Source organism: Scyliorhinus torazame, chromosome 7 (genome assembly GCF_047496885.1).
Source record: "Scyliorhinus torazame isolate Kashiwa2021f chromosome 7, sScyTor2.1, whole genome shotgun sequence".
Classification (NCBI taxonomy): Eukaryota; Metazoa; Chordata; class Chondrichthyes; order Carcharhiniformes; family Scyliorhinidae; genus Scyliorhinus; species Scyliorhinus torazame.
Genome location: NC_092713.1, coordinates 257906379 through 257929393, shown reverse-complemented (window position 1 = coordinate 257929393; position 23015 = coordinate 257906379). Strand labels below are relative to the sequence as shown.

At 43.9% G+C, this 23015-nt stretch overlaps 1 protein-coding gene across 2 annotated transcripts in view; it reads left to right on the top strand.

Annotated features, from left to right (window-relative positions):
• Window positions 1–358: 358 nt before the first annotated feature.
• The window catches only part of LOC140426984 (testican-1-like), a 959619-nt gene continuing 936962 nt past the window's right edge, over window positions 359–23015 (top strand). Inside the window, exons 1-2 of one of the 2 annotated variants that reach the window (XM_072512339.1) lie at window positions 359–640; window positions 770–931. In XM_072512339.1, coding sequence (XP_072368440.1) covers window positions 425–640; window positions 770–931 — 378 coding nt within the window. In that variant the 5' untranslated portion in view covers window positions 359–424. The remainder of the gene's footprint in view (window positions 641–769; window positions 932–23015) is intronic. The other variant, XM_072512338.1, reaches the window with a different exon arrangement.

Here is a 23015-nt window from a genome sequence, read left to right as displayed (position 1 = left end):
ATAAGCTTAACGTCACAGATGAAATAAGCTGTGGCAGGAATTTACAGGGAACGATATTCTTGCAAACCGTTGCAATGGAAACTTTCTCCCCCGGGCCAAGATGAGGGCGTTCTAGCTGAGTTCTCCTCGTTTACAGCCTGAACTTATTGCACTGGATCGATATCGCTCATTTAATACAATTTCCGTTCATGCCAGAAGTGAGGACTTATTGATTTCTGACATTCACCGATCCTGCTTCGACTGGTATTTTTTTTTTTAAAACGAGAGTTAAATTTCATGCAAAATTTGTAACGAAATGCGGATGTGGCGATTTGACCAGATGCTCTTTTTCTAACAATGGCAGCAAGAGCGATTGGTCTCGTTGCTGCTTAACTCGAGAAAGACGATCCTGAGAGTTGAATAGGGAGATGCTGTGTGACTATATATGTGGAGGTTAGCGGGCTGGTGCTCTGCAGTGTTGTTGCACACGCTGGCGGTGAGGTGGCGCCACGCCGTGTGCATTAGCAGCTCACTGATCGATGTCTCATGTGCCGCGCGCTCCTTCCCGAGCCTCAGCTGCACGATCACAAAAGCAGGCAGCCAAACAAGCCAGTCTCACTCAGAAAGCAAAAGAGCCCGACCCATCCGCACGGGCGACAAGGTGAGCCGGAGACGCGAGCGTTGCTCTCGAGTCAATGATTTAAAAAAAAAAGAGTTTCGTCCCGCCGATTGTTGTTGTTGTCACTGTTGTTGCGATTGCCTTTTCTGAGAACGAGTGCTGTATTTGCAGATGCTGGCTGCTCTGGTGGGTGTTTTGATCGCGGTTTGCCTCGAAGTTGAAAGCAGGCGCCCAGAAGCGACCAATGCTGTCAGTTTCCTGGATAACGAGAAATGGTTGACCACTGTCTCACAATATGACAAGGAGCTGAGATACTGGAACAAATTCCGAGATGTAGGTACCTTTTTACAAAAAAAACACAAATAATGTCTGTTCTGAAGTGGAGTCCTGTATTTTCTCTGCTGCGGTAACATGGTTAATACACGCTATGTCGCTTTGCACAATAGAGATGCTGCAATTATAATGAAGAGCAGTGAAAACAAATAATATGAAATACTTGAGAAATGGTATATCCCCTCACAAACGTAAATAACGTGCTAAACGAATCTCCTTGTGAAGCAAATAACGTTGCGGATTTAAGCCTCTTACATTTTTTGGTCATTTTGTTGGTGCACTAGAATTTATTACTATTTTGTAGTTTTCAACTAGAATTTCATAGCTCTGGTGGTTGTTCAGTTGTAAAGTGAAGCTAAAGGCTTTAAGTCAGACCTACAAAGACTCGGTAAATGGACAGTAAAATTCAGTTTGCCTACTCATTCTTGGTAAATTCAACTGCTATTCGGTATCCGTGTGAGAAGATATTGTGGGACCGACAAGGGTATTCAGTGTTGCATGCAGTCTTGTGAGCACCTTACCTTGTGGAAAATATTGATTCTCCTGGGGCCCATTGATTAAAAAAGAAAACTTTTACTGAAGCCGCCATAGGAAAATTGTATTGGTGAGTATTTGTAGAGTATACACTGAAGTATTTTGGAATATGATGTGTCTTATTAGTGATTTGACTGACTCATGGAGTTGAGTACAACAAGACATATATCAGGTCTCATCATATTTGTTACATAAATGTCTCCATCGCATGCTTAAATATTGAAATGATTATCTAAATTGATATGTTGATTATGAAGTGGCTCTGGTAAGATCATCTTAAATTGTATCACCTCCATACTCCAGTTCTCTTCTTTTCAGGCAGTCCTTCGGGATTCAGGATGACTGGGGCCAGTCTGGTTCAGTGGGTTCTGAGATGACTGATCAGTCCAATGCACAGTCTGCATGCAGATTCTGTCAGGTGCAGAGGTTTTTGAAGGGTTTGGTAGATAGTCTGCTTGAAAGGTTGTGAGCTCCCTCTGAACATTCCCAGCAAAGTCTCGTGATGTGTTCAGTGCCTTCCCGAGTAAGCTTTCTCCATTTTGGTTGGCCACAAGCCAGACGCTCCCATGGGTTGACAGGAATGTTTGATGCCTTCAGGGGTGCTTTGAAGGCATTTGTCCTGGGAGTCTCCTGCCGCATCCGAGTTCTGAATAGAACAGTTGCTTCAGGAGTCTGCTTCCACCACAATACTGTGTAGTTTCAAATTGTGACATTGCATAGAGATAACGTCGTAACATTTTGTCTGATGTTATCTCTATGCAATGTCACAATTTAAAACAACACAGTATTGTGGTGGGAGCTACCTGCAAAGTAAAAGTGCAATAATTGGTGGAAGTTTGTACACACCTGTTTTACATTGCATTTACACCATGGGACTTGGTATTTGATAAGGTTTCCCTTATCAAGGGAAGTAGTCTTTCACCAGGGAGGTTTTGAAGGAGGAGCATAATGTGTGTGTTGATTGTCATATTACTTAAATTAAAAAAGTTCAACAGATTTTCTTTAAATGAATCCTTGGAGGAGATTCAGGCTTGTGAAAAGGGAGTTAGCAAAGGAAACCCATCTGGGTGTGTATAGCTGCAACTGTTGGTTGTGGACTCTTCAAGTTAGGCCACTTTTCGGCTTGATGTGCTGCTTCGAAATCTTTAATTCATCCAACATTTTATAGAAGCACGTCAACCGATGGGCTTTCCTTCAGTACTGGAGATTGCCAACCTACTGATGAGATCAACTGGGAGACACTAGAAACTTTGTGAGTAATTGTAATGAAACAAGCTATCTGGCATTGAGCTTTGTTAAGGAGGGTAATTATTTTTAGCAGCATATGGGGCCCAAGCAGCTATGCTTGGAGCCTGGTGTTGAATCAAAATGGTTTCTGCTTTTATAAAAGCAAATTACTGGGATGCTGGAATTTGAAACAAAACCGTAAAATGCTGGAAAATCTTAGCGGGTCTGCGAGCATCTGTGAAAAGAGAACCGAGCTAACGTTTTGAGTCTGGGTGACTCTTTGTCAAAGCCCTGTTCTCTCTCCACCGATGCTGTCAGGCGTGCCAAGAGTTTCCAGCATTTTCTGGTTTTGGCTTCTGCTTTTCATTGATGCTGAATTTATCAACAACATTGAGAGTTGGGGAGACTGCCTCCTCCAGGCAGTCACGCTTCATTGTTCTAATTTCAAATTGAACTCTCACTCTGGATTTGGGTTATGTTAATGATTGTTATGTCAATGCCCCGAGAACAAATTATCTCCAGTTTCCAAATGTCATTTTGTTCATTTTTTTGTCCAGGTTGTGTTTCACTGTTTTGAAACTAAGTTAAAAGAAAATGAACCTCACAAAGGCTTTTAAATATATGTATCTGGTATCTGTATCTTGGAGAATGAGTAGTGTCCCTGCCTCTGAGCTAGCTCTGTGTTCAATTCCCACTCCAGAACTTGAGGCCAAGGAAGATGCATTCATAACCTGCTCAAAGAGGTTGATTATCAACCCATAAATCCTTCAGTGTGCCTATGGCGGGGGTCTCTCCTGTCAACCTGAACCAGCAGAATACGATGGCAAACCAGTGCAGTACCTTGCCACGCATAACAATGGACCAACACCTGAAACTCCATGGTCGGTAGTGGAATAGGGAGAGAGATGCACCTTTGTACAAGATAGCAGTCTAAATGAGGATTTTCGATCACACCGTAAAGCAAAATGACAAAGGTTGAATTGTTTTATAATATGCAATTACTGTTCTGTCTTAATATCAATCCAAAAATGTGCGGTTACTGTTCTATCTTAACATCAATCCAAATATCTGTTTTTAAAAGCACAAAGTTCCGAGACTGATATTTAGTTTTACCTTTGGTTTATTTTTAACTTTTGGTCTTTGTCCATTCCATGTTATCATTATGTCCACAGAAGGCTGTGGCGGCCAAATCACTGAGTGTCTTTAAGATAGAGATAGATAGATTCTTGATTAATAAGGGGATCAGAGGTTATGGGGAGAGGGCAGGGGAATGGGGATGAGAAAATGTCAGCCATGATTGAATGGCGGAGCAGACTCGATGGGCCGAGTGGCCTAATTCTGCTCCTATGTCTGATGGTCTTCTGTCTACAAAATGTTGTTTACTATTGTTGGAAGTTTATCAGGCAGCTTTGAGGCACTCTTTTAAGAACTTGCATGCAATGCAGCATTAGGATGGATGCCCATCACACCATAGACATCTGTATGATGAAGCTCTCTTTCAAACCTATACTCTGAAGGAAAATTTCTGAGTCAGATTTATAAGAATGCCATTGATTTCCAGATAGTTTTCTTTCTTACTTATTGGACCATTTTAAAATAGAAGTTAATTGTGCATCATCTGAAATCTCTTTGAACAGAAGGACTGATGTACCATGTGCCTCACAGATATTCACATGGAAGCATGATTAATCAATTTTCTCTTAAATTTTATTGTTAACCAGTTTTTAAATATAATGAAGAAAATATTGTAATATAATCAGGAATAAAATATTATAAATTTTCCTTCACATTGGACTTAAAATGGGGGCAGATCTACCGAGATTGCTTTCCCGTTGATGATAATGCTCTTCCCACGATGAATCCCAGACAGGAGATCCATTAAATGGGATTGATTTACCCAGCTTTCTGAAGTGCCTTGTCTTGCCATCCTAAATGCTGGTTTTTAGGGGAGACAGGAAACCCACATTAGGCAAGAAATTGAGTGCTTCTCAAGCTTATTGAAAAATGGAATTGTCACAAAAGTAACATTGTCTGAATTGAAATCTAAGGAACTTGGATTTGAAATCACAGAGAAGTGAGCTGCTGAGCTGCCAACTGTGATAAAATTGTGTTTTCAGATCACGACTTGAACTTTTAAAACATAAGCATTTGAGCTGTGTGCTGGACATTCATATAAATGTTAGACATTACGTAGGTGGTTTGCAGTGTAATGGATTGAGTAATGTTTGCAAAATGTGTTGTAGAGTTTCGTTGCTTCATTATTTTATTGAAAATAATCACAAAAACCCACCAGTAAAGGGATACCTTGGACTTCAGGGGCGAAATTCTCCGACCCCCCACCGGGTCGGAGAATCGCCGGGGGCTGGCGTGAATCCCGCCCCCGCTGGTTGCCGAAGTCTCCGGCACCGGAGATTCGGCGGGGGCGGGAATCGCGCCGCGCCGGTTGGCGGGCCCCCCCACTCGATTCTCCGGCCCGGATGGGCCGAAGTCCCACCGCTAAAATGCCTGTCCCGCCGGCGTAAATTGAACCACCTACCTTACCGGCGGGACAAGGCGGCGGCGTGGGCGGGCTCCGGGGTCCTGGGGGGGGTGCACGGGGCGATCTGGCCCCGGGGGGTGCCCCCACGGTGGCCTGGCCCGCGATCGGGGCCCACCGATCCGCGGGCGGGCCTGTGCCGTGGGGGCACTCTTTCCCTTCCGCCTCCGCCACGGTCTCCACCATGGCAGAGGCGGAAGAGACCCCCTCCACTGCGCATGCGCGGGGATGCCGTGAGCCGCCGCTGACGCTCCCGCGCATGCGCCGCCCGGAGATGTCATTTCCGCGCCAGCTGGCGGGGCACCAAAGGCCTTTGCCGCCAGCTGGCGGGCCGGAAATTCCTCCGCCGCCGACCTAGCCCCTCAATGTTGGGGCTCGGCCCCCAAAGATGCGCGATACCCGTCTGATTTGCGCCGTTTTGGGCGCCAGTCGGCGGACATCGCGCCGTTTCCGGAGAATTCGCCCCAGATTTTTCTAAGACAATGTTTCAAAATTCATGGCGAACAAACAAAGGGACTCAATAGTATGAATGTGAGTTAAGTGGGCTATCTCATGTGAAATAAAATTGTACTCTTTTGAAAAGTAAATAATCTACCTAAGAAAGTCTTTCATAATACCTCCTTTAAAATATGCACTGCACCCTTTTTTATTAATTATCAGAATAATATCTGCTCCCACCTAGTAGAGAAACCCAATGACTAGCATAATCAGCTACTTTGAATTAGATTTATTCAGAGAAACACAGGCTAATATGGTAAATGTCTAATTTCCTTTAAAATGCAACTGTGGCTACTGTACAGATTCATTTTAGCAACTTCTCACCATCAGATTCAATTTTGAGTGCCATTTTAGAAGGATGCTGTTGAATTAGCAATACTATTCATTGATTATTAGGAATCACTGAAACAAAATCTAAGGGCCTTATGACAGAACAAAAGTGAATGGGTACAATAGTATCATTGTTACAGTATTAAAGGTTATGAGTTCATCGTGGTAAGCAAATGACAAAGTTGAATTCAGTAAAATTTGTAATGTGTGGTCTAGCAGCATGAAACGTAACCATGGTATGCTGACCTACAGGGCAAGTTCCCCTACCCAACCTTCACATTAATCTAGTCTATGCTATGTTGTTAAATCTTCATGGCAGATCTACCTTCCCTCAGGACAACTGAGAGTTGGCAAAATACGTGACCCAGAACAAATTTAAAGGATTGAACATGATACAAGTACCGAAAACAGCAAGTCAACTTAATATCAATTGCATCATGTTCTTCCCATTCTGACAATTTGCCAGGCTGACGTGATTCTCCAATCTTTCTACATCAGGATCCCCTGTAATTGGCAGCACGCCAACAAGGACCCCGCACCCTATTTCCCTGGTTAAAGAAGAGTGCTATAACTGATTATTTTTTTAGTAGACAGCAACAGAAGTAACATGTTGATATGTCAATATGTGTAGAAGTAAATATTTACAACATTTCTTGACATTGTGCTAATGGTATGTATTATGCTTGGCTCCAGACGGACAAAATCTGAAGATTGTGCAGACCCCTTAGGGTTTGAGAATCTCAGTTTTCAAACTTGTGGCACAGATAGTACAATAGGGGCTACTTAATTCCAAGTAGAGGTTAGGTTTAAGCTACCTTTGGTCAGTAACGTCCTGTATATTAAGCTGCCTAGTTAGTGCTAATTGAGTAGGGTATTCCTTAAATTTCTGGCAGATCTAAAACAAACATTACAGTTGAGCAATATTGAAAGAAGCCTTCAGCAAAGACTTGCTGAAGATTTAATTGTAAATAGCATTTTAGGTGGAAAATCTGTGCATAGATGTAATGGCAAATACTGCAAGCTCGAGCTGCATGTGGTAACAGAGGATTCACTATGATGGAAAATGCAAATTGCCATTGTTAGGTTTTAATACCTTTTTTCAAAACATGTAGTCTTGTGTTTAATTACTTCGTAATATTGCTACTTGACTACATTCGCACTTCTGTTGGTTTTTCCTCTTTTGAAATTTTTGTAGCCAATTTTATTGAGTGCACAAATTCTGCTATATTCGTGGAATACTAAGGATTCTGCAAATCTGAAATATAACAAAAAAAGCTGGTGTATGGCCCTTTCCTGACCCTTATTTTCCATTTCTTTATTTTTGCTGTTATCATTTTGATCCATGGATGCTTAATGGACATATCCCTTTAAGTCTAGCCGAGGAAGTGAGGAACTCAAAAGTTACAACATGGTACACTGTGCTATCCTTCGGACAGCAAAACGTAGTCTTTTTTGGCACACAAGAGATAGGAGGGGATTGGTTAGCTGGTGGACAATGAATTGCCCAAAAAGAGTGTATTCTGCCCGGTAACAGGCAGTGATTGGATGTTACCTGAGTGGGATTATTTTCAGAGAACCAAGGAAAGCATACTGAGATCCTGAACAGTCACAGGAAAGGAGTCTTTCTCTCTCTCTCCCGAAACATCAAACTTAAGCCTAGATTGAAGGAAGGTGTGCTAGAGGACAACCATCTGATTCTGTTTAAACCTCTCCTTTACCCTCATGTTTTTTGTCTGCCTGGGGGGGTGAATTGAAGAGGGAGGATTGTGAATTAGATAACAGTTAACCTGTAGTATTTGCTGCATATTTAATTACAGTTATTATTAATAAAACTAGTTGCGTTTATAATCTGGTGACTGTAGTTATTGGGCAGCCAAGGGCTAAAGACTTTTTGTATTTTCTTTTAAAAATTAAAAAAAAAAAAATTCTCCTCCATTTTCACATTTTCTCCCACATTTACATCCATCAACAATAAACAATAATCAGCAAGATATGTCAGTCCCCATAATAACAATGATCCCATCTACCCACCAACCCCCAAACCTCAACCCGCATGTTTACATAAACAAATGACAAAAAGGAATCAGGGATTACCCGTAGTCACCCTTAATCTTACACAGCTCCCGCCCCCCCGCCCCCCCCCCCCCCCCACCCCCACCACCCCAGGTCTCCAGCTCCTCCCGTCCACTGCCTCTTGTAAAACTCCTCCCCCCAACCTCGGTTCCTTCCCCCCCAACTTTCCACCCGGCTAGACCACTCGGACCCTGTTCTGCCAGGCTCCGATGGCCGCAGCCCCTCCCCCACTTCACTCCCGTTCACAAACCGGCCAGCGTGGAGGCCCCCGCCAGGGTCCCTTTCCCACTTGCCCGGCCCCAGGAAAGCCCAAAGATCCCCTTTTAGCACACAAACCCCACATATCCACCTACACCCCAAAGAACTCTCATTTTGAGTGAAAGTCCGGTCCCTTCCCTCGTCCAAATATATACCACATTGGCTCCTTTAATCTCTACACCCGCGCGCAGTGATACAAAAAAGAAGAAAATACAGTCATGAGGTTACATCGGCACATGGCCATTCCTCAATTTGTCAGTTCTGCCACAGTCCTTCTGCTTTCGCAAACTCCTCCGCTGCTTCCGCCGTTCCAAAATAAAAGTCCCTGAGCTTGTAAGTCACCCTCAGCTTCGCTGGATATACAATGCCGCACCGCACCTTGCTAATGTACAGTGCCCTCTTCACCCGGTTGAAGGCAGCCCGCATCCTTGCCAGCTCCACCGTAAAGTCCTGGTATACACGTATACCAGCTTCAACCCACTGCACCACCCGCTTCTGCTTGGCCCAGCTCAGGACCTTCTCCTTCACCCTGTACCTACAGAAGCACAGAGTCACTACCCTTGGCGGCTCACTCGCCTTTGGTACAGGCCTCCACGACCGATGAGCCCAATCCAGCTCATATCGGGAGGGATCCTCCCCCTCCCCCAATAGGTTTGCCAGCATCGCGGCAGAATACTCAGTCGGCTTCGGTCCTTCAACTCCTTCGGGCAGCCCCACAATCCTCAAGTTCTGTCGCCTGGATCTATTTTCCAGGTCTTCCATTTTTCCTCGCAGATCCTTGTTAGTATCCATCACCTTCCGCATCTCTTTCCCCATCGAGGCAAGTTGATCACCGTGCTGCAATAACGTCTCCTTCACTTCCTTCAGCGCCTCCCCTTGCTCTCGCACCTCCGCCACTGCGCTCGCCACCTCCGTCCTCACCGGGGAAACCGCCTCCTCCACCAGCACACTCAAAAGCTCCCTCATCTCCTTCCTCACCGACTCCATGCATTTCGCAATCTGCGCCAACTGCTTTTCAAATTCCGCAGCCATCACCTTAGTTATTTCTTCAGCCGTAAGCAGTGCGGCCTTCCCTGGTGCTCCAGCCTCCATTTTTCCTGGTGACCCCGCGGTGACCTTTCCACTCCCCGACCGACCTCCAGCTGTTTTTTTTCTGGCCGTTTTTTTGCTCACCCTCGACATTTTTCTTTGGGTTTTTTTTCCCTCCTGTGTCTTCACTGTGCCTCCTCCGTGCCTTCTCCCTGCTTCTGCCGCCTCCGTGGACCCTGGGACCGGGCTTAAAGCCCTGAAAATGCTGTTCCCGAGCGGGAGCTCTCCATTGTGCGGCCGCCCGCTGTCACCGGAAGTCCCCCACTTTTTGTATTTTCGAGGAATTATTTATTAATTTCAAATTGTGTTGAGATTCAGGGTCAAATAGGACTGGAATTGACCACGTGTTAGACCCAGGGGGTCAAAACGCTGGAAATAATAAGCAGATCTGGCAGCTATTGTGAAGAGGAACAGAGTTAACATTTCAGGTCTGTGACCTTTTATCAGAATATTAATTCTGCATCTCTCTCTACAGATGTTGCTGGACCTGATGAGTATTTCCAGCATTTCTACATTTATTTTGATCGTATTAGTAAACTAATAAATCGCTGGCTTTTAAAGCAGACCAAGCAGGCCAGCAGCACAGTTCAATTCCCTTTCCAGCCTCCCCGAACAGGCGCCGGAATGTGGCGACTAGGGGCTTTTCACAGTAACTTCATTGAAGCCTACTTGTGACAATAAGTGATTTTCATTTTCATTCATTAAAAGAGACGGATTAATATTTGCTTTTCCATTTATCATGTGATTTTCACTTTTAATATATAATATATGCCATCAGTGATAGTTAACTATCACTTTACCATAGGATGTTCTTTTCAATACGGGAAGGGTTTCATGACTTGTTTTATGAATACATTTATAATCTCTTGGTAATTTTTTTAATACAATTGGAAAAGTTCTGATTATAATACTTAAAATATACCCAATGAGAAAAGCTGCCGTGAAAGAAACAATGATGCAAATTGTACAGTCTTAGACCTGCATTTATATGCATCTATCCCAGTTAAGAATAGAATACAGTAAATCGCACCATGTCAGATAACTCAAGTTTTCCAGCTATTAAAATCATATTATTGTTATGACACTCCGGGCTAATGCACAGTCAATTACAGCCCCACGTGCCCTGGATTCACAACAAAAGTGAATTAACAAATAATTCTTATAAAAAAACCAAGTCTTTGGCCCTTGGCTGCCCAATAATCATAGTCACCAGGTTTGTAAATGTAAACATAATTGCTGTTTATTTATAACTAGAACTATCATGAAACAGGCAGTAAATACAACTGGTTAATGACAAGCTAATGCCTAAGATCCACTTTAACTTGCCTCCATCCTCTATATGTACACACATACACACAAGACAAACAAACACAGATGGGTGGAAAGGGGAGAAATCATAAGTGGAGGGAAGAAACATTCTTTTTTCCAGGTTATGGTTTTAGCACACTTTTCTTCACAGCAAACTTGCGATTTAGAGCCTTTGGTTTACAGCCAGTAATGATATTTAAAAAAAATATATTTGTATTCTCCTTTTTCACATTTTCTCCCAAATTTACACCCAACAATAAACAATAATCAGTAACAAATGCAATGTCAATCCCAATATCAATAACAACAATCCCATCCTCCCACCAAACCTCCAAACATTAGCCTGCATGTTAACATAAACAAATAACAAAAAGAAATCAGGAATCACCCATAGTCACCATGAACACATACAACCACCCGCCCCCCCAACTCTCTCAAACCCCCCCCCTAATGTTCGATGTAATCCAATTCTCGAAAGTGCACAATGAATAACGCCCATGAAACGCCCCTCCATCCTTCTCCCTCAGTTCAACTTTGACCTTCTCAAGAATCACGAATTCCAGCAGGTCCTCATGCCATGTCAGGGCCCAGGGTGGAGAGGTTGATCACCATCCCAACAGGATCTGCCTTCGCCTGTAATGATCTTCTTTGTAGATTCATTAATTTAGGTACTCTGTAATTTAGAAATGCATTACTCACAGCTTTTCCTGTAGAGGCACCGTATTTCTGATCAAACTGTGCTTTCGGTTCATGGTTTGTCTCTAAGTTGCTGTAGGTCCAGGAAAACAGCACCCAGAGGCTTTCTAGAGAGATAGCCAGTCCTTACCGTGGCCTTCTGGAGAGAGTTAACTGAATCTTTTTGGAGAGAGTTAACTGGAACCTTTTTAGAGAGAGGCTAGCTGGATCTTTTTGGAGAGTTAGCTGGATAATTTCACAAAACTGAAACCCAACTCAAACCTTGGACTCTGAAAAACATTCCTGTGGGATAAGATCGAATCACCACCTGTTACCGTTACTGGGCAAAGCACAGCCTTTTGGGCCAATCCATTGACCACCAGCCAATCAATCAAACTGAGTCCCAAGCCATCTCTCTGTCACTGATGCTGGCCCGTCTGCGGCTTCTGTTTAAACCAGCAGAGCCTTCTGATTGAAAAATGATGCAGGCTTCTTGCCTTAAAAAGACATGTCCAATAATCATCCATGGATCAAAAATGTAACGGCAAAAATACAAGAAAGGGGAAATAAAGGAATACATAGGAAGGACCTTTACAGTATATACTCGGTGTGCAAGTTGCACAAGTCTTGATATGTTATACTCACATTGGTAGTGAGCCTCAATTTGTCACACCACAAATGCATGATTTACTTATGCATATCTTATAACTGGATGCAAGAGATCATGCTGATGATGCAGGCAGTATTACAAAGATGTGTGGGAGTTTCAGACATGCACACTCTTTACTTTGGATGCCAGTGTCATTTCAAAATGGTGAGCACCCACACCCATCTTGGTGGTTCAAATCTATATTTGTCATAGAAGTCAACCCATGTTTTTGGAGGGATTTGTCTGAGGTTTCAAAGGTCAACTTACACAACGGCAACTGTGATAGTTGATCTGAAGCCCATAATTGCAACTTGATTGTTTTTGTCTATTCTTGTCTCATTCACTGCTTGGCATATGAAGTGTTCAATCCCATATGGTTATTGTGCGCATGGTGTTTCTTAATTTTAAAAAATGTTCATGTTGTTTTTGTCATCCTTTCTTTTCCCCTCCCAAAAATACAGGCCAGATCTTTGATGGAATCCATTTTGACATTGTTTTGACATTTTGGCACCATCATTTTGCAATTAACCATATAGCAACCCTGGGTCTCTTTGAATTCTACCGTTCCAAGAGCTATCTTAATATCTATACAATGACTCAGTTTGACAGTGTGTAAAATTGTCAGAGAAATGCAGTTGAGATAGTATGAAGACTGAACGTTTATGTGACCAGGGCATTGTGAAATTGTCTTGTGGATAATTCAATTTCTACCAGCACATTATAATGGAAAAATGATCAATGGTATTGAAATTGATTTCCTTTCCTTCCAAAAGCTATAGAAATATTCCCGAACATTCTGTTTAGTTCAAAACAACAGGATGGTTGGAACCGATTCCTCAGGAAGGTTGGACTGATCATGTTTGGAAAGAATACATCCAATTTTCCACCATTAATTTACATGAAGGAAAACCAGCAAGGTCTTTTACAGGCATGTGCTTTGCGTGGCTTAGTTTTTTGTTTATTTGCTGTGCCGAGTCAATCCTAAGCACCAGCTGCCCCCATCCCCACTCAAAATACTTCAAGAACTATCATCCTGCTTACTAATGCATGTCCACTAATTGTGAAGCTGACTGAGTGTATTTGTGACTTGGTCTGTTTAGTCTCACCTTGGCAGCCATTCTTAACATTTGTTTTTCTAATTAAGGGGCAATTTAGTGTGGCCAATCCACCTACCCTGCACATCTTTGGGTTGTGGGGGTGAGACCCACACAGACACGGGGAGAATGTGCAAACTTCGCACAGACAGTGACCCGAGGCCGGGATCGAACCCGGGTCCTCAGCACCGTGAGGCAGCAGTGCTAACCACTGTGCAACTGTGCCACCCTTGTTCCTGCACCTCTTTTAAAATTATATTATTCCGTTTAATCAAAATAACAAATTGTTATGCTGTCCCAAAGTCCTACTTTTTATTGCTGCCTGCATAGATGATATCCAGCCCCAGCAACAACTCAATCACAGCAGCATGAATCCTCCTGCCCTCTTCAGTATTTGGTTACATTTGTTTACATTGTATAGGAAATATAGATAGTTTAAGTAATGTATATTTGTATGGTGCGTATTAGAAATAAGGCACAGGTTTAAGCTTAATTTCTCTTTCTGTATTTGGTGTGTTAAGAAAGGGTCAATAACCTCTCCTAGCTTCATCTTAAATAAAGATCCCTACAAGTCTATATGCCATAGTTTCCCTTTATTTGAATTAATGGTTGCTTAGATGTTCACTGTTTGTTTTAAAAAGGTTAACTTGTGTTCATAGAATAAACATTGTTTTGCTTTAAAAAATACTTGTCCTTTTCTGCTGTACCACACCTGTAGAATGGGCCGTGTGCTCCCCATACCACAATCTATTAAAAGTTGCGGGTCAGGTGAACTCCATGATACACTTTGGGGTTCTCTAAACCCTGACCCATAACAAGTTACAGCACTGTGACATGGGTGTGGTAATTGCATATAAGCAATATTAACTGAAGCTAGATGGGTCCCTGATGGAAGTAAACACAGTAGCAATTACACTTCTCTGTATTATTTTTAATTTTCCTTGACAGCAGTCTGGAAATGAAAACAGTTAGTTATTACGAGACCAATTAGAGTGACGTTTTGATATAGCAGCCACTTGGTTGTTATTAATTGGAAATTAGTTTTTCAACAAAATGAATCTCCTCTCATTGACTAACTTGTTACCCAAAGTTAATTTCTGAAAACTGATTAAGAAATTGGCCTTGTAACAAAGATTTAATATCAATGTTGATACTGATGGCAGCTCTCTTAGGATATTCAACCTTCAAATAATTTAGTATGAATAGAATACTGTTCTAGTATTTCTCCTCGAATTAAAGGCATAAACTGTGAAATGCCTATAAGATGCTGAAGGGACTTACAGGGTGGAATGGTGAGAGGATATTTCCCATCATGAAGGAATCTCAAGCAAGGGGACACAGTTTAAAAATTAGAGGTCTCTCATTTAGGATTGAGATGAGGGTTGTTTTCCTGAGGGTCGATTAGTCTTTTGGAATTCTCTTCCGCAGAAAGCCGTGAAGGCTGGGTCACTGAACATATTCAATGCTGAAGGACACAGACTTTTCACTGACCAGGAAGTGGCGAGGCGGACAGCAAAGTGGAGCCATGGCCACATTCGCACCAGCTGTGATCTTATAGAATGATAGAACAGGCTCAAGGGGCCGTGTGGCCTGCTCCCATTTCTTCTGATCTTGCTCCACGTATTTAAAAAAAACATTTTGTGCAATTATTGAGGTGTACTGGATTGGGATTATTATTGGTGGCCAAATATCGGACAGGGTTTCCCTTCTGGGGACTGGGAAAGACACCTGAAGTGTTTCCAAGTCCTTAATATGGCCCTCCAGCAACATGGTCATCAACCCTGATGTGGATGGCGGTTCCTCCTTAATGGGCACAGAGACCAATTTGGCAGCCAGTTAACAGTCAGGGTAGTGGGAACAAAGGTTGTTCTGTGCAAGTCCTGATTAAGCAGACCACAGCAACAGATACTGTGGCTGCTATTTCAAAGAACAAAGAACAATACAGCACTGGAACAGGGCCTACGGCTCTCCAAGCCTGTACCGGTCATGAAACCACTCTTGACCAAAACCCTAAAGAACAAAGAAAAATTGCATTGTCTTTCCAGCAGCAGGAAGAGGGCACCCTCTCAATTTGTATATGTGATCCTGGAGGTCAGTGGCCAAAACAATACAGACTAGAGCAGAAACCGGAGGGGACAGACACACCTGCATAACTGGTCTCCCCTGGAGGAGCTGACTGCACCAGAGCCTGTTTCGTCAGTCATTGCTGAGAACATTCAGAATGGTGTGTTTTAGAATATAGGACAGCATGATACAGGCCCTTCGGCTCACAATGTTGTGCCAACCATTTATCCTAATCTAAGATCAACCTAACCTACACCCCTTCAATTTACTGCTGTCCATGTGCCTGTCCAAGTGTCGCTTAAATGTCTCTAATGACTCTGAATCCACTACTTCCATTGGCAGTGCATTCCACACACCTACCACTCTCTGCGTAAAGAACCTACCTCTGACATCTCCCATATACCTCCCTCCAATCACCTTAAAATTATGTCGCCTTGTGACAGCCATTTCCGCCCTGGGGAAAAGTCTCTGGTTATCCACTCTATCCATGCCTCTCATCACCTTGTACACCTCTATCAAGTCACCTCTCTTCCTTCTTTGCTCCAGTGAGAAAAGCCCTAGATCCCTCAATCTTTCTTCCTAAGACATGCCCTCCAGTCCAGGCAGCATCCTGGTAAATCTCCTCTGCACCCTCTCCAAAGCATCCACATCCTTCCTATAATAAGGCGACCAGAACTGGACACAATATTCCAAGTATGGTCTAACCAGGGTTTTATAAAGCTGCAACAAAACCTCGCGGCTCTTAAACTCAATCTTCCTGTTAATGAAAGTCAACACACCATTTGCCTTCTTAACAACCCTATCAACTTGGGTCGCAACTTTGAGCGGTCTATGTATGTGAACCCCAAGATCCCTCTGTTCCACCACACTTCCAAGAATCCTGCCTTTAACCCTGTATTCAGCATTCAAATTCGACCTTCCAAAATGAATCACTTCACATTTATCTAGGTTGAACGCCATCTGCCACTTCTCAGCCCAGCTTTGCATCCTGTTAATGTCCTGTTGTAATCTGCAACAGCCCTCGACACTATCTACAACTCCACCAACCTTTGTGTCATCGGCAACTTATTAACCCACCCTTCCACTTCCTCATCCAAGTCATTTATAAAAACCACAAAAGAGCAGAGGTCCCAGAACAGATCCCTGCGGGACACCACTGGTCACCGACCTCCAGGCGGAATACTTTCCATCCACTACCACTTGCTGTCTTCTTTCGGCCAGCCAACTCTGCATCCAGATGGCCAAATTTCCCTGTATCCCATGCCCCCTAACTTTCTGAATGAGCCTACCTTGGGGAACCTTATAAAATCCCTTACTTAAATCCATATACACCACATCCACTGCCCGACCTTCATCAATGTGTCTCGTCACATCCTCAAAGAATGCAATGAATCTTGTGAAGCACGACCTGCCCCTCACAAAGCCATGCTGACTATCTTTAATCAAACTATGTTTTTCTAAATAATCATAAATCCTATCTCTCAGAATCCTTTCCAGTATTTTGCTCACCACCGACGTAAGACTGACTGGCCTGTAATTCCCAAGGATTTCCCTATTCCCTTTCTTGAACAGGGGAACAACATTCACCTGCCCCCAATCATCCGGTACTACTCCAGTGGAGAGTGAGGACGCAAAGATCATTGCCAACGGCGCAGCAATCTCCTACCTTGCTTCCTGTAGTAACCTTGGGTATATCCCATCTGGCCCAGGGGACTTATCTATCCTGAAGCTTTTCACAATTTCCAGCACATCCTTCTTCTTAATATCAACCTGTTCGAGCCTAATAACCTGGTTCACGTTGTTCTCACGAGCAACAAAGTGTCTCTCTCTAGCGAATACTGAAGCAAAATATTCATTTAGGGCCTCCTCTACCTCCTCAGACTCTAGGCACAAGTTCCCTCCACTATCCCTGATCAGCCCTATTCTCACTCTGGTCATCCTCTTATTTCTCACATAAGTGTAGAACACCTTGGAGTTTTCCCCAATCCTTCCCGCAAGGGCTTTTTCATGCCCCCTTCTAGCTCTCCTAAGTCCATTTTTGAGTTCCTTCCTGGCTACCTTGTAACCCTCTAGAGCCATGTCAGATCCTTGCTTCCTTCTTCTTCTTGACTAGAAGCTCCACTTCGCTTGTCATCCAAGGCTCCTTCACCTTACCATTCCTTCTTTGTCTCAGTGGGACAAAACTATCCCGCAAGTACTCCTTAAACAACCCCCACATTACTATTGTGTTCCTACCTTATAACCTTTCAAATTAAATCTTCCCCCTCATCCCGATACCTGCCATGAAATGCAAGCTGTAGGTGTGGCAGTGGACATCTTGCATTATAACCCTTCCCATCTTCATTCAAGCTTTCAGTTCCCTGAGAGCTGCTGTCTGACCAAACGTGTCAGCCTCGTGAAGAAGGGTGATAGTGACTCCTGAGCTTTGAAGCAACACCATCATTTAACCTGGTGCTATCAGATACTGGAACTGTGCCTACTTTAGATGGTGATAAAATATGACTGCCGTTCTAGTCATGCACTTGCTGTGCCTTTCAACAAATCAGCTCAGGCTGCTACCATCCATGCTAAGGTGGGGGGCAGACACAAAGTAACATACAAGGTGAATAGTTCTAATTGTATATACGAGTGGAGGTGCTGTTGGATAAAGTTGTTAGGGAGATCATTCTGGACAACAGCTGAAGTGTGGTAGCTAATTAAAGTCTGTGGACCAGCGTGAGTGAAAACAAAATAAGTGAAAAGTGAGGTCTCATTGGGGATTGGGTGGAGAGCTTCAGAATGTTCCACTGGAACCAACTCTTGTCTTTGTCACTAACTGAAGCAATCATTTAACATCTCAGATTTGCCAGAAATAGTTATGGATCTGAGGAAAATGTGTGAACAGTAATGTCAGCAAAATAAAACTTTTTTTTGCTTTGTTCTAAAGGCCTTGTATTTTGCTGCGCAACTTCGCAACAGTGCCTTCAAAATGTCTGCAGTGAGAGTCAGGGAGAATATTTCTTCTTGCCGAATGGCATCGTAAAGCCCTGTAATTAATGCTGCCTGAGAAGAATGGGATGGTTAAAATAGCAATAGAACACTTACTGCCGCTTTCTCCTGTTGACTGTTTTGCTGGAACCCAAACATGAGCTGTTGCCAGCTGAGCTCATGTTCTCAACAACCATAGTTACCACCAACCCCCACCCCCGGAACACCGGACAGGTGCACTCAAGGAGCGGGACTTAAATTATTTGCAGTCTGTCTTGGCCCTGCCCACATGACTCCCTCCCGGAGTTACATAGAAAATAGAAGCAGGAAAAGTCCATTCGGCCCTTCGAGCCCGCTGTGAGTTGAATCTAGTCCGAATTTGGTTTTGTAATTTATGGAGGGAGTTTGTGAGATTTCTTTAGCTTTGTTCATTAAAGCACCAAGTTTTTACCGGTGCAAGTGAAAAATGAGGGCAGAGGGTCAAAATCATCGATCAGCAAATGAATCGCAACTCTTAATTTCCTGCCTTGGTAATATAACTGAGAAAGGCATTGTAGGGTCATTTCTCCAATGATGAGAGTTTGTTACAGTGTAATAACATGCTAAACTCTCAGCTAAACCCCAACGAGACCTATCCTTGCAATGATTTTGGACCGTGGTGAGTGGTAATCAGAGACTTTACTCGGTTATTTCATTTCTGCTGTTGCCAAGAATAATCAATATTATCCATGAGTTCTAAGAGCGGAACTTTAACTACTGGTTGTGGATCTGAAGTCAGTGGGTGGAGTGTGTCCACTGTATCCTCATTCTTGGTACTGGGAGGCCCAGCCTTCATTTTACATTCTGCTGGTGAGCCACAGGCACCAAAGAGTGTACGTTCAGCCCATGAGGGTATGCTCATTTATACCTCCAAAATTACAGTTGGGGCCCTGTTATGTTATAGGATCTATGGCCCCTCGCAAACATCTCCAAGCAAATTGACAGTGGGCATAATTGGGGTAAGAACAGAAGGCAGGTAGAGTGCTCTGATTTTGAGGCCGCAACTGCCTAGACACATTCAGACAGCCCAAGTTAAAGTTGACCTCTTGTGTCTTATGAAAGATGTAGCTCATTTTCTGTGCAGCTGAGGTGTATCACTTGCTGCAGGCCATGTTTTCTGGATAGCTAAAATAAAGATACCATTTGACATGTTCCCAGAGCCAGTGATTGAAGTGAGGACCAAAGTAATTGATAGCTACAGTCGAGAACGAATTAAACCATCTCTGTCAGATCTCCAGAGGGTACTGATTCTTTCCCATCCAAAGCAGTTTGCTTCTTTTAACAGCACAATAGATTTTGCTTTTTCCCCTTTTATTGAAATCTATATGTGAAAGCCAAATTCTTTTAGCTTGTATTCATTCCCTTTTATTTGTTAAAAAGAATACTGAAGGGAGAATTAACTTTGTAATTGTGCAGCCCCTGTTTCAACCATTGGACAGCCAAATACTTCCAATATAGGCGGTACATAGGTATTAAATCTTCACATGTTTTACACCTCATTTTGCCTCTGCCTCTTTTTCTATTTTAAAATGAAATTGAATTTCTGTTTTTCATTTTGGATTACAAATGGCTTCCGAGACTTCCGGTGGCGGCATGTAGAGTGAGGTCACGCATGAGGTAGCTCCCGACGGGGTTCGTGATTTTCGGCCTTTTTCGCCCTGTTTCTGGGATTACTTTCTCAAAACAATCCCATCTACAAGATACTATAAGGTGCCCACATTCAAGAGATGCAAAGAAAGGCCAGGGGGAAAAAAAGCCACGGGTAGAAATTCGTCAACGGACTCAGCAACTTCAAGAGGTTCCTCGGAGGAGAAAATGGCAGAGGCTGCTTCGGTAACTCCAGCCACTCCAATCATGGCTGATATGCTGGCTGGTGTAATGGCGATGGAGTTTGATAAATAATTCGAGAAGCAGTGGAGAGTTATGTCTGGGGAACTTCAAAATGGGAGAAACGCTCTGAGCATGGTGCGGTGATTAAGGGTGTGGAGATGATTTTGTTGAAGCACGGCGATCAAACTGCCTCGCTGGATGCTGAGTTCGCTCTGGTGGCCAGAGAGAATAAGATGCTGAGGGCTAAGTCAACTATCTCTAAAACCGCTCGAGGAGGCAGAACCTCAGGATTGTGGGGTAGCCGGTGGGTGTGGAAGGCCTGACTTCCACTGTATTTTTCAGGGATGTTTGGGAAGATGATGGGGTGGGTGTAATCACATCCCCTCCGGAGCTGGACAGGGCTCCGTCAGAAGCCTCTGCTGAACGAACCACCATAGGCTGCTTTTGTTTAGTTCCACAGTTTTCAAGAGAAGGAACAGACCCTGAAGTGGGCCAAGGAGCATCGGGACTGCAAATCGGAGGATCACATCATCAGGATCTACCAGGGCGTTGGAGCTGAACTGGTAAGGTGGCTTGATGGGAATAAGATTTTCTGAAGGGGTTTTGTTTTACTTTGTGTCCTCGGGACAGTCAGAGGTTTTTTCTTTCATTTTTACCCTGGGTGGGGGCTGTCCTTGTTATTATACGAGTTTAGTTTGGAATAATGAGCTTAGTGTTTTTGTTTTGTTGAGGGTAGTTGGGAGGGGTATTGTTCGTATTCATGTTGCTAGTATGGAAATTTGGGAGGGTATTGTTGGGGGGGGGGGGGAGGGGAGGGGAGGGTTTTTTGCTGATGGTGACTAATTTTTCTTTGTCTCTCTTACTGGTGGGTGTGGCGGCCATCTTGGGTGTGCCATATTCTGAGTAGTTGCTTGACAAATCCTTTCAGTGGCGGTCTCCGGGATAAGAGGGGATGGGAGGTCCCCAATTCAGTTAGTCACCTGGAAGTAAGGGGGTTGGGTGGCCCAGTGAAAAGGTCGAGTGTATTTGCCAACCTGAAAAGTTTGAGGGCTGATATAGTGTTTTTGCAGGAGACTCATTTGCAGGCAAGGGACCAGAGCAGATTACAGAAGGGGTTGGTGAACCAGGCATTTAATTTGGGCTCTAGATCAACAAATGGGTTCTTTTCTCAGCTACTAAGATTGTGGCAGACACCAACGGAAGAGATGTGATGGTTGGCAGGCACATTGGTGGTTCTGGTCAATATTTCTGTGCTGAATTGGGAGGGTGCGGTGTTTGTTAGGATATTGCTGGCCTTCACTCGTGGCTAGGCCCGCACCAACTAATTTGTGGAGGGGATTTAAACTGTGTGCTAGATCCAAAGGTGGACCGATCGAGGCCTAAGTCGTTGGCTCCATTTGGGGTAGCAAAAGCGTTGTTAACCTTTATGAAGCAGATGAGCAGGGGGGAGGGGGAGAAGATCTGTGGCCTTTTTTTACATCCAAGAGATAAGAAATATTTTTTCCCTCCCTACATTCCATCAGGTTTGCTGCAGGATTGACTTTTGTCTGGTGGGTAGGTCCCTTCTCCGGGTGAGGAAGGCAGAGTACTCGACTAATGTAATTTTGAACCATGTGCCACATTTTATGGACTTGGTTCTGGAGTTGAGTCGCTCTCAGCGACCACTTTGGAGATGGCATGCCGCGCAATTAGCAGATAAAGGATTTTGTGAGCATATGACTCCCATTGAGGCATATGTCAGTTTTAATAAGAACAAGTCTGTCTCCCACTCCACACCACGGGAAGCCCTTGAGATAGTTATTGGAGGGGAGATAATCTCCTGTAAGGCGCATATGGACAGGACTGCAAAGGTGGAGCAGCAGAGGCTGATGGTCTCTCTCCTTGAGATGGGCAATCGGTACACGCTTGAACCTACCCCGGAGTTGCTGCGAGCAGGAAGAAGCTGCAGATGCAGTTTGAACTGTTGTCAACAGGTAAGGCAGCAGGACATCTGCGGCGCTCAAGGGGGGTATTTTATAAATATGGGGAGAAGGCCAGTCGTCTTTTAGCCCATCAGCTTAGGCAGCAGGCTGCTTCCCGGGAGATCAAACCAGTTATGGATTCGAATGGTAATCTGACTTCTGCCCTGGGCAAAGTTGACGTGACTTTCGAGACATTCTACAAAAATCTTTATTGGTCAGCACCCCTGGAAGAGAATTCAGTCAGGGCCGAATTTTTAGATGGGTTGTCCTTTCCATTGGTAGAGAGAGAGAGAGAGACAGGAGGAAGGAACTGGAGGTCCCGTTAAGTCCTGAGGAGATCAATGCAAATGGGTAAAGCCCCTGGACCTGATGGGTTCCCCATTGAGTTCGATAAGAAGTTTGCAGGTCAGCTGACTCCATTAATATTGGGCATGTTCAACGATTCTTTGTCCCGGGATTTGTTGCCTGCTACACTGGCACAAGCTTCTATTCCTCTCATTCTGAAGAAGAACACAAACCCTCCAGAATGTGGATCATATCAACCTGTATCACTTTTGAATGCAGGCAGCAAACTGTTGACCAAGGTTTTCACGATGCGATTAAAATCCTGTCTCCCAGAGGTGTTTGCGGAGGGCCAGGCATACTTTGTCAAGGGTCGGCAATTGGCAGACAATATATGACAGTTGTTGAATATTGTTCTACGGCTGGTTTAGCACAATGGGCTTAACAGCTGGCTTGTAATTCAGAACAAGGCCAACAGCGCGGGTTCAATTCCTGTACTGGCCTCCTCGAACAGGCGCCGGAATGTGGCGACTAGGGGCTTTTCACAGTCACTTCGTTGAAGCCAACTTGTGACAATAAGTGATTATTATTATTATTATTATTTCTCACCTCCTGTGTCCGAGCCAGAGATGATTGTGTGCATGGATGCCAAGAAAGCATTTGATAGAGT